Source organism: Glandiceps talaboti, chromosome 10 (genome assembly GCF_964340395.1).
Source record: "Glandiceps talaboti chromosome 10, keGlaTala1.1, whole genome shotgun sequence".
Classification (NCBI taxonomy): Eukaryota; Metazoa; Hemichordata; class Enteropneusta; family Spengelidae; genus Glandiceps; species Glandiceps talaboti.
In genome coordinates this window covers 12723022-12735583 of record NC_135558.1, presented here as the reverse complement: position 1 = coordinate 12735583, position 12562 = coordinate 12723022, and the positions used below count along the sequence as shown (strand labels likewise).

Sequence of the window (12562 nt, the reverse complement as noted above, 5' to 3'; positions counted from 1 at the left end):
TCTCATCAAAACTACAGTTTTGTCAATGACATCACATCAAAACTAGTTTGTCAATGACATCACATCAAAACTACAGTTTGTCAATGACATCACATCAAAACTACAGTTTGTCAATGACATCACATCAAAACTAGTTTGTCAATGACATCACATCAAAACTAGTTTGTCAATGACATCACATCAAAACTACACAGTTTGTCAATGACATCACATCAAAACTACTGTTTGTCAATGACATCACATCTAAACTACAGTTTGTCAGTGACATCACATCAAAACTACAGTTTATCATGACATCACATCAAAACTACTGTTTGTCAATGACATCACATCTAAACTACAGTTTGTCAGTGACATCACATCAAAACTACTCAGTTTGTCAGTGACATCACATCAAAACTACTCAGTTTGTCAGTGACATCACATCAAAACTAGTTTGTCAATGACATCACATCAAAACTAGTTTGTCAGTGACATCACATCAAAACTAGTTTGTCAGTGACATCACATCAAAACTACTCAGTTTGTCAGTGACATCACATCAAAACTACACAGTTTGTCAATGACATCACATCTAAACTACAGTTTTGTCAATGACATCACATCTAAACTACAGTTTTGTCAATGACATCACATCTAAACTACAGTTTTGTCAATGACATCACATCTAAACTACAGTTTTGTCAATGACATCACATCTAAACTACAGTTTTGTCAATGACATCACATCTAAACTACAGTTTTGTCAATGACATTACATCTAAACTACAGTTTGTCAGTGACATCACATCAAAACTAGTTTGTCAGTGACATCACATCAAAACTACACAGTTTGTCAATGACATCACATCAAAACTACTCAGTTTGTCAATGACATCTCATCAAAACTACAGTTTTGTCAATGACATCACATCAAAACTAGTTTGTCAATGACATCACATCAAAACTACAGTTTGTCAATGACATCACATCAAAACTAGTTTGTCAATGACATCACATCTAAACTACAGTTTTGTCAATGACATTACATCCCAACCATACACTTTGTCAATGACATCACATCACAACCATAAAGTTTGTCAGTGACATCACATCAAAACTATAGTTTGTCAATGACATCACATCAGAACTACACAGTTTGTCAATGACATCACATCAAAACTACACAGTTTGTCAATGACATCACATTACAACCATACAGTTTGTCAATGACATCACATTACAACCATACAGTTTGTCAGTGACATCACATCAAAACTATTAAAACAATTAACAACACAGCTCCTGAGACCTATTGAAAGACACTAATGGTACTTATTCACCATTTACAATACTTCTAAAAAAACCAACACAAATTAAACCAAGTCTATCTTTAGCAAACTTCAGTGACAGACAAATAAATCCTACTCTCCCTAATCACAATTGACACAGAAATTCTGACGTTTAACTACAACACAGCCCTTTATGTTGTAGGTTACAACATAGGAGAGAATTAAATAACGCCAAGTTGATTCACTACAACCTATTGAAGGAGCTAGTCCAATTTACCTTATAATTATGTATCACCTTTTATTTCCCATATTTGACTTTCACTATATTCAATTTTTGTGATGAACTCAACTAAGTAATACACCAACAGAAATTGTCAACCAATCTCTCTCAAAAAGCATACTGAGTTGTTTATATTTTCTTCCCAAATAAATACCTAATCCTCATCAATATGGCCACTTTAAAAAGGGTCATCTACTCTTAGCAATGAAACAGTGCAAGGATTAATATTTGAATAGCATGTACAACTGACAATGTCTGAATCATCACTACCTGTTCATGCTTCTAACAACAAATTACTTTACATTATGGTCAGTTCCTTCAGTATTTTCAAAATCACATTTTCTATACAACTTGATAACAATTTCAACAAGTACTGATACTTTGTGATAGCATACATGATAAATTACATAGTCATTTTTTTTACATGGTTTTTCTTCTGAAAAAAAATAAAGGTGAGTCTGAACAAAAATAATGTATTCCAGTATGCTACATTCTTTTGTACTAAGAGTAAACACAACGGATCTCTTCATGTATATTCACTCCTGGTAACGTATTGCTGCTATGCTCATTCAAAGATCATTCACGGGGGGTGCCCTTACTATCCTGCACAGCACCATCTTCTATTCGTGAGTACTCTACTTGTTCATCAGCATCTTCTATATGATGGCGTTGACGAGCTGCACGAATTGCACTTCCCCTGTGGATATAATCAAATCAATTAGATTTTACTGTCAGTCATTGATTTCAAAACTTGGGATATCCTCCAGAAATGTTGTACAAGTGACATCAATAGGAATATATTCAATATCTATTGACAAATGGTAAGTGTATAGTTACATGGCTGTTCGTAGCATAATTACGACCCACAAGTGTCTGTGGTTCAAAAATCTATATTTCATGGAATTGTGAATTTGCAAGAGTAACTCATCTTTGGCTGATGTGCATCTATATCGTACAAATAAATGATTTACGATGTTTTTGGAAACGACAAAAATGTTGTTGATTGACTTTGAAAGGTAATCAGAACAGCACACAACACAGAAGTGATGGTTTTTTTATGATTGACAGCTATCTTGCGACACTTATTGGCCAATGATAGCGCAGCAATATGACCAAACTCAGACGAATGAACATGTAGATTGGATTGTAAAGAAAACATTTTTTGGGGGGATTTAAAAATTACAAAATGTGTGACACGTTTAAACTCCATTTTTGGTCCGCTAAAAGTATCAAGAATACCTATTCTCTGAAAAATACATCACAATACAGAACATGAACACAGACGAGAGGATCAAATGGTGATAACAAAACAATTTTATCATCCATTTGCAATTGTTGATATGTTGGTATTATATGAATCATAATAGTAAATGAAAAAAATGAACTTATATGTACATGTAAATGATATGGCTGTGATTCTATGGTTCTTCAGTGGGTTGTCCTCGGTTGTCTACTAATCGGGTTTCCATGGCAACCTGGTCTTGTTGTTTGTAACGATGAGCTAGTTGAACTGCATCACCTCTGAAGGATGAGTAAAACAAAGATGATATGATTGTACAAGTTCATGTTCACACAACATCTACTTGGGATAGGAGTTATTTTATTATAGCAGCAAAGCCTGTAACTTAACGTTTTTGGGGGGTTTGGGGGTTTTTTTGGGGGAGGGGTTACTTTTGTTTCGCAATGATTTATTTGATTTCCCTACAGTACCAGTGTTTTTGTTTGGGGTAGTACCCAGTAAGTAGGTAAAATCTACACAAGTTCCTTCACTTTGTTCCAGTTCCCTAGCAGTGTTTTCATTAAGAGTGGTAAGTACATAAAATCTACATGAGTGCCCCAAGGTATTTTCATCACGTTCTACATCTAAACTGAGGTACGGCTGAGGAATGGAAATCTACGTACGTTTTCCTAAACGTAAACAAAACATGTGTCAACTTGATGAAAATGGTTGCAGCTTTCAGCCCTATAATGCTAGATAACAAAGGAGTGACTGGGATCAACAAATTTCATTTAGGCAAGCAGTTTGATTAGGAGATCCTGGTGATACAAACATTATTAAATGTATAAATACCATGATACAGTATTCTGTATGGCTCAGAGAAATTCTGTAATTATCAAGTACAAAGCAACTTGAATCTCTGACTTTCATACATTAGATCTTTTTCATAGGGAAAGTACAGATTCACAGAAATTCTCTCCACAAAATGCAGAGTGATCATCATAATGCTGCACACTATACTATACTAACAACAAAACTACATTCCCTTATCATCACACAGTGACCAAAGCAAAGTGTTCAACTTAAAAATAATCGTCTGTATTGGTTGATTTGAAGTTAGTTGTTGTACATATAATAACTACACTGTCTGTCCCTCCACTAGCTTCTACTAATGTTACAATGACTCATTTTACCATGAGTAGAAACCTGGGAAGGGACAGACAGATCAATTAATGACTCTGACTGCACCCAGACACCGTTTACTTCCCTTGGTAGGGAAGGTTGTCAATATCCTTTAAATATGCTGGCTTAGGTGGATGACAGTCCAGCATATATGGTAATAACTTAGCTTTCCCATCACAGTCAACTGAAAAATTGTGTGTCAGGGATCCGACTACTAGCTGATACAAGCTAGGAGTTAAAGATATCTACCCTTCAGTCTGACCACAGCCAACTGATAAATAGTGTGTCAGGGATCTGAGTACTAGCTAGTACAAGCTAGGAGTTAAAGATATCTACCCTTCAGTCTGACCACAGCCAACTGACAAATTGTGTGTCAGGAATCTGACTACTAGCTAATACAAGCTAGGCGTTAAAGATATCTACTCTTCAGTCTGACCACAGCCAACTGATAGTGTGTACATATCAGGAATCTGACTACTAGCTAATACAAGCTAGGCGTTAAAGATATCTACTCTTCAGTCTGACCACAGCCAACTGATAGTGTGTACATATCAGGGATCTGACTATTAGCTAATACAAGCTAGGAGTTAAAGACATCTACTCTTCAGTCTGACCACAGCCAACTGATAGTGTGTACATATCAGGGATCTGGCTACTAGCTAATACAAGCTAAGAGTTAAAGACATCTACTCTTCAGTCTGACCACAGCCAACTGATAGTGTGTACATATCAGGGATCTGGCTACTAGCTAATACAAGCTAGGCGTTAAAGATATCTACTCTTCAGTCTGACCACAGCCATCTGATAAATAGTGTGTCAGGGATCCGACTACGGGCTGATACAAGCTAGGAGTTAAAGATATCTACTCTTCCGGCTGACCACAGCCATCTGATAAATAGTGTGTCAGGGATCTGACTACCTGCTAGTACAAGCTAGGAGTTAAAGATATCTACTCTTCTGCCTGACCACAGCCATCTGATAAATAGTGTGTCAGGGATCTGACTACCTGCTAGTACAAGCTAGGAGTTAAAGATATCTACTCTTCTGCCTGACCACAGCCAACTGATAAATAGTGTGTCAGGGATCCGACTACTAGCTAATACAAGCTAGGAGTTAAAGATATCTACTTAAAAGAGCCATGAAATGAAACTACAAGTGTAAAAATGTTCTGAATACTTACTTTTTACCCACTGCCATAAGACCATACAATGCACCGGTTACAAATATAAGTGCACAGCCAAGAAAAGTTGTTAATGAAGCACAGATTGCTACAGGAATTATAGCATAACTGTAAATAAAAAAATTAAAAAAAACAAATCAGTTAAATATTTAATTATTAATAGGTTCACATTTTTATCATAAGTTGTAGATTTGAGAGTGTTTGAAAGACTGTACAACATTATTATAAAGGGGTATAGTCAACAACTTTTTATTGTTTTGGAGTTATTTTAATAGGTCATATGCTAGTGATAATAAAGATAAAAGATTGTGTAGTTTGGCCACTAGGGGTGCTGTCTGTCTGTATGCAGGCAATGATCGCTGCGCATGATAACCAACCTCCTTTGAACAAATCCTCAGTGATTTGAGACAAAAGTTTGTAGCATGCTCAATCAGTCAAAATATTTTGCTAACTTTATTTTAGATCAAGTACAATAACTTCTAGGCACTCTCTGAGTTCATCTAACCACATTTTTGACAGTTTTCTTGTACTGTCATGTGATTAAACACCTCATTATACCATGCACAAGCCGGGTTCAACAAAATATATGGATTATATACTCTGGTCGTTTTGTCACAACAACATGCGCCTATATCACAACAATGCGTGTCTATGTCATTGGTTCTATTGTGTTCAATATATGATTCAAAATGCTTAAAATTGCTATTACTTTCCAATTTTTTTTTTATATATATATATTTATACACACAACTGCCAAAAGTATGATTACATTATTCCCCCCAAATATTTTTCTTCATTCAGCCATGCAAAATACGAGTGGCTTAAGGGGCACTTGTCATTACGAGTCACCATGAGTAGTGACAAGGGCCCCTTAGGTATGCTGTACAATACTTACATTAAATATGATGCTCCTTTTTGCCAATGTGGTCTTCCGTCTACCCACTTAGTAATTCTATCTACAAGATCTAGCCACTGACAACACACTGGTGCCTCTAAAACTACAACAATGAACCCACCAAATCTGAAATTGAAGAAAAACAGTTTAAGAGAGTTTAGATTTCATACACAGGGAGTATGATCTGAACAGAAGTTGTAAAACATGAAAGTTCACTATTTTGATGTTTTTATGTTATCTATTTTATTTGCTGATATTTAGGGCTCGAAATATGGTAAAGAAGTTTCTTGCCCACTGGACAAGTCGAAATTAAAAAACACTTGTCCAAATCAGAAAGTACTTGTCCAAAAAGTGAAATTTTTTTTCATAAATTCTATTAACATGTTGTTCCTTGATCAGTCTTTGTCACTATGTGAGTTGCCACACGTTTTCAGTTTAGTTAAACTCAGGAAATCTAAGCCGACTAATCACTTGTATGCTTCTATTTATATATCAAAATTATAACTTTGAAAGTTTCTGCAAGTACAGGGAATGTTTACTTATAATTTATATGAGAATGAGCTCTAGGTTTTAATTAAAATTGAAAACCATATGAGAAATTCTTCTTATTCCTTGGGACAAGTAAGTAATTTCTAAAACCATTTGCCAAATGTTTCAAAATCACCTGTCCGAGACAAGTAAAGTGTCCTCATTTCGAATCCTAACTTTGGTTATTTGGTTATATGGCCAAAAAAAAAATTGTTTCTGGTCAGGAGAGTTTGTGTAGAATGGTGCGACGACATCAAATTCTCAACAAACCTTTCACTCAGTTTACTATTTATGGCAATTACTGTTCGCTTTATTTAGTACTTTAGAGCAAATGTGTATGTGGGGGCAGATGTCATTTGTTTGTTCATGATGATTGGTTCTGCAGTTGTCTTTACTGAAGAAGGGAGGGTTATTTTTGTGTTTTCCCCCAGATCTGCAGACTGCATGGGCTGGACTAACACGAAAAAAAGACCGATGCAGCGATATTGAAGTGATGCATGCGCTGACCAGAAAAAATCCTTCTTTTTTTAGCCTATTATAAAACAATAACTTATAAGCTAGAGCCTCATGATAGAGTCTCTGCATGGCATACTCCGGTTATTTTCCAGTGCTTGCATCGTTCACTATAGCTGTATTATGGGTATTGCACTGCTGTGGAAATACCACTAGTAGTATCCATGTGCATGTATGCAAGCACTCAATGGTACATATGTAAACAATACACCACAAACAGTTGGGATTTTTTTGCTAAAATTTTGGTGAAATCCATTTTAAACATGAACATTTCAGCGTTGTCAACTTACATCATAAGAATTCCAGCAACTAAACATAGTGGAGTAAATGTAATACACCTCCATAACCCACACACCATGCACCCTGTGAAATGAAAAAAAATAAAAATTACAACATAGTGTCCGATACATAATACTTTTTTTTCTGACAAGTAGGTCACATGAAGCTTCTGTGGAAAAGATCTGATCCTACACCTTGAGAGGGGGGGGGGGGGGGGGGGGGAAATCAAATATCCATTATTATACACTATGTGTATATACATATATTAATAGTATACACAAATCTTAGTGGAAACACAACAGTTCACACTTCGGCTGGACTCTATTTTGCGTTCTCATATATTATGCTCACTACAGTGTACTTATTAGCATAGCCTCATCACTTTTGTAAGTTAATGTATTGCTCCACACATAAAAGTAGTTGAAAGTGGCACAGGCTGAGTTTTATTGACTTTTTACTCACGTGAAATACTTATATGATAACCTCAATTAAACTAAATTTTTGACGTCTATGCATACTTTAAATAATTCTATAACATTACAACAGGGAACTTGTAATCCAGACTAAGCATGCTCAGATGCAAAGGACTATGGGATTATCTGTGGTTATCATAATACCTAATTTGGAGCTACCGATAAAATAAACCTCTAACAATGGTCAGGGTAAATATGAATTGAATATTTGTGGTTAAAAAACAATGTAAAAATATTGTTTTACGATGCTATCACAATTCCCATGATGCAACATTCAACATGGTGGGTTTGCAAGTTCCAAATTGTTTTCTGGCATTGTTTATACAGTTTATTGCATAGTAGGGGGTTTCTTTAACTTTTTCAGTATGTTTAGTAAACCACATCATCAGATCATTTATAATTTATTTCTCGAGATCAGATTTGAGTTCAGTTAATTGAAATTAAGTGGTGGCGAAGTGTGCTCTGGTAAATGCGATACTGCGATTACCTTGTAAATATGCCACACAAACTACACCCAAACACATTTCAAACTCAGCCTGTGTCCCTTTAAATAATCTACATGTGTTTTTTACAATGAGTAACACTGAAGTAAAGCACTTTCTCTATGTGCTACACTCGTTTATAGCATTCACATCAAGTGTAAAAGTATACTGTTTCAATTGGTTTATTTACAAGCCTAGCATGTGGCCTTTCTAATGTGGTCAATTAGAAAATGAAACAGTATACTTTTACACTCCATATGGATGCTATAAATGATTGTGGTATATGTAAAAAATGTTTTACTTTGGTGTTGGTGTTATGGATTGTACCTAAGAGTAAGACTGACTGATGAACTTGGTGATTTCATTTCGATTCTCTGTAAATTTTTTGAAGCAAATATATGTCAGAATCGAGTCCAGTACACCGTTAGCAAGCAGTACTACTACAAGACGCTAACATATTAGTGTCACTACCAGGTGTTACTGTGATTTAAAAATTCTGAGTATAACAACATTCTGAGTATAACAACAACAACAACAAACATTACATACATGTACCACACAAAAAGAGATTACAAACAATGCTAAGGCAACGTTTAACAAGACAAGATGAAAAAGCAACAATAACAATAGATAAATTTGATACATATCATGGCCGTATTAGGGGAGACCCTAATACATCTATGCACATATCAAGTCCTTCTCTTTTATACAATGATTGTAACAGTAACACATCTGTGCATGACTCATTATCACGGATTACCTGCGTAACTGACTGTACACAACTATGACCCGTTCACCGGTATGTACGTGCGGTGGCTACGCAGGTATCCGACAGCGACACTTTCTATTCTATATTAATGGCAATAAATATCACGTATATGGAATTGACAGAGCACTTTCAGTACTTACAAACTCCTGCAAACGCACCAACAGCTCGGATTACAAGTCGAAACCACCAGCTGACTTCTTGGTCTTGATGTTGGGCTGGTGGTGGTGATGATGTGCTGGCTGCTGTGTCGTCGGGGCCAGGACGACTCTGGTTAAATTCTACATCAACACCACTCATTTTTTAAACAACAAATTGTTCAAAAGTATCAACTAAATGTCAAAACTTGTCTGACCTCATTAAGTTCTAAAAAATCAAACACTTTCTTCCGTCATTTCATACAAATAAATCGAACCGTCGACGTGGAAAGCCTCCGTTTCAGCAGTATATGACCTTTGACCGAACGACTTTCTGTTGAAAGAGGGCGCACACTCAAAGATCTATAACTCGTCATGATAACTCGTGCATGTGTCATGTGATACAGCGCACTCGACTCGTGAGTCAGCGCTAGTGTCATACTAAAGTGCCCCACCCCTCCCACCTCATCAACACGCCAGATGCGCGCATACATGTACATTATACTCACAGAGGGTGCGTGACTAACGACGTACAAGTGAAATCCTAATCTATCCAGAGGTGATGTGATTCGTTTTTGACGTAATTTCAAACCATGAATACGTGTTTAAGAAATCAACATTTAAAATTACATGTGAATTTGGAACTTAGTGTTTCAGGTGTTGGTATCGAAAATCGAACTTTCGTTTTTTGAAACGCAATCAAAATCAAACCCGACGTTTCACGTTTCAACGTTTTACTGGAAAGTTAGGGGGCACCTTTTACTCGTACAATCTGCAGTTTCTTTGAAGTTTGCAGTTTGTTTACTAAAAATGATATCAAAGCGAATATCAAAGGAAAGCGAAGACAACAAGTTACATATATCGTTGGAATATGAATATATCCTATTGGACGTCCTAAATGTACAAATAAATTGTAAATTTGTAATCAATGTTTGGGGCGGGACCTCGTTTCTGGCACATATTGCATGACACCAGCCATCCATCCACCCATACATGATACAGTGACATTCCACACACCCAAAAACTTACGGAGCTCGAGACCATTGATCTCTGTAATGCTTGAGACGGCACTCGTATGATGAAATAGCTAAGGCCTGATCAAGTCAATTGATTATTTGAATAATGAAATAATAACAAATTAAGCAAATTTTGAGAATACAACAAATTTTGTGATCAAAATTTAAGTAAAATATACCCCTGAACGACATGCGACATCCACTGCTGGTTGAAGAATATACGTCACGATTAAAATCAGACAGGTCGTCTGGCAGGGAGACGCTATTTCACAAGCATAGAACTTTTAAAACTTATGAAAAATATTATCAAACCACTATTCTGACATAGTTTATTATACTCTTTGGCCAATAGTGATTCACTGTAGGTTCATGTGACTGCTTTTATCCAATGACGTGTAGAGGGCTGGAGTACAGATGAATGCCTTGCCTATTTGACTTTGAAAATGAGGGAATAGGTCAAAGTGTCATTAGAAAGCTCTCCATTGATAACAGGGATGTAAAGTCTATCAACCATGTTTTCAATGGCCAAATTACCTTGAAGGTCAAGGTCGGTGTCATTTGCCAGTTTATAATGTGGGTGTAGAAACTAATATATAGTCTTTATATGTACTAAGCTTCTGATGCTACTAGGCAAAATGTTACAAAAATGGTAGCCATTTGGATGTTTTTGGAAGAATCAAGAAATGAAGTGACGTGCATATGCACAGGATCGATATTTACCATGTTTTGTTGACATTGGCCTGTGTGTATTATGATTGAGGTGGAAATGGACGGATGCACATACATGACCCTAGGGAGTAATGTATTTAAATTAATGAAATAAAGTGACATGCATATGTCACCGACAGTACACAAAATGTATGCCAGAACTGATTGAACGTGAATTATGCATATCAGGAATAGGACTGATAACAGATAGTCATTCCTATAGTCCTCTCCTTGCTCTATCTAGTGGGAATAAATACGAATGGAAACTCTGACAGTAGTATAATAATGCTTTATTGAAATCTATAAAAATGTATCACCTTTCAAAAAATATAACAGTTGAGACATTTTCATGATGATATTAATAATTAACATACATGTATACTAGTATATAATGTACACATATAAACTCGGTATACGTAAAATGTCAATACTGGAATAAACAGTGCTCAATACATATGTATGTAGAGTTGTGTAAATAACACAGTATCAAGCCACATTCACAAGAACAGTTGTTTCATGCTGTTGCGATCATCACACTGATCACTGTGCGTGTTTATATATATATATATAACTCGGTCAGTATCAATCTGCTAAGACAGTGCTCTATACCGCAGTGGCAGAGTGTAATAGTTTTGGTAGTACTGGAACTCTTTCTTGTGTGTGTGTGTGTGTGTATTCATAAAAGTTATTAAACAATTGGGTTGCCATGGAAACCAGATAAAATATTTACAAAAGGAAATACATTGGCAAATTACTAAAATAAGATTTATCTTACAAATAATTTTGTACAAAAAATCTCCATACGCGATGATCATGTTTCACATCATATGACGTAATCTACTCAAATGTTGCTCAGTTACCATGGTAGCAAGTATAGTGTAGTAATAATACACTGCTAAAACCACTGGTTTGTTTTGCACAAAATTAACATTTATTCAAAGGTATATATAGTGCTCATTCAAAGTACATCAGGAGCAATTATGGACAATGCAATGGAGAAAAATATTTAAAAAATTGCCATATTGCCACAATTTACCATTTAACACACAAGTTTTAAAAGTAATGTACAGCTTTACCCTTATGAAAATAGAGTGTACAGGCTCGCAATCAAAGTAAAGTATAACTATTCTCAGAGCAAAGTAAATTGTAACTCTTCCCACATCAAAATAAAACATGAATTTTCCCAATGAAAGTAAAGTATAAGTGTTCACCAATCAAAATAAAATGTAACTGTTCTCCAATCAAACTAAAGTAAAACTGTCCCCCTATCAAAGTAAAGTACAACTGTACCCCATCAAATTACAGAGTAACTGTTCCTCAATCAAAGTAAAATGTAACTGTTCCAAAAGCAAAGTAAAGTGCAACTGTTCCCTGGTTAGTCTAGTTCCTATACAGAATCGTTACTATTTACATCTCCACTCACACTATATTCAAAGTTGTCAAGTCCTGAGATGCATGAGCTACAATTTAATGTAATTCAAAATTCATACACACCCAACCCTAACAGTCATTAATAACATACTTTTATTTTTAATGAATCACAAAATTCCTACCAATAACACAGCCCTCATAAAAATAGTGGTTATTGGGGCAGTCATGTAATGATATATTTGTCAGCTTTGGGTGCTACTTA

At 35.6% G+C, this 12562-nt stretch overlaps 1 protein-coding gene across 1 annotated transcript; it reads right to left on the bottom strand.

Moving 5' to 3' along the window:
* Nucleotides 1-561: 561 nt before the first annotated feature.
* Nucleotides 562-9509, bottom strand: LOC144441071 (calcium channel flower homolog). The gene is made up of 6 exons (XM_078130596.1): nucleotides 9212-9509; nucleotides 7359-7431; nucleotides 6028-6153; nucleotides 5133-5240; nucleotides 2947-3072; nucleotides 562-2248 (listed from the first exon to the last, which is right to left on the bottom strand). The coding sequence occupies exons 1-5, from the start codon at nucleotides 9366-9368 to the stop codon at nucleotides 2970-2972; spliced, it is 567 nt and encodes a 188-aa protein (XP_077986722.1). The 5' UTR covers nucleotides 9369-9509; the 3' UTR covers nucleotides 562-2248; nucleotides 2947-2969.
* Between the last annotated feature and the right edge of the window lie 3053 nt (nucleotides 9510-12562).

Coding starts and splice junctions, on each gene's coding strand:
- LOC144441071 (XM_078130596.1), bottom strand. CDS start 9,368: ATGAGTGGTGTTGATGTAGAATTTAACCAGAGTCGTCCTGGCCCCGAC. Junction 7,432..9,211: donor TGGTGCGTTTGCAGGAGTTT/GTAAGTACTGAA, acceptor TTCATTTCACAG/GGTGCATGGTGTGTGGGTTA. Junction 5,241..6,027: donor AAAGGAGCATCATATTTAAT/GTAAGTATTGTA, acceptor TTTTATTTACAG/TTATGCTATAATTCCTGTAG.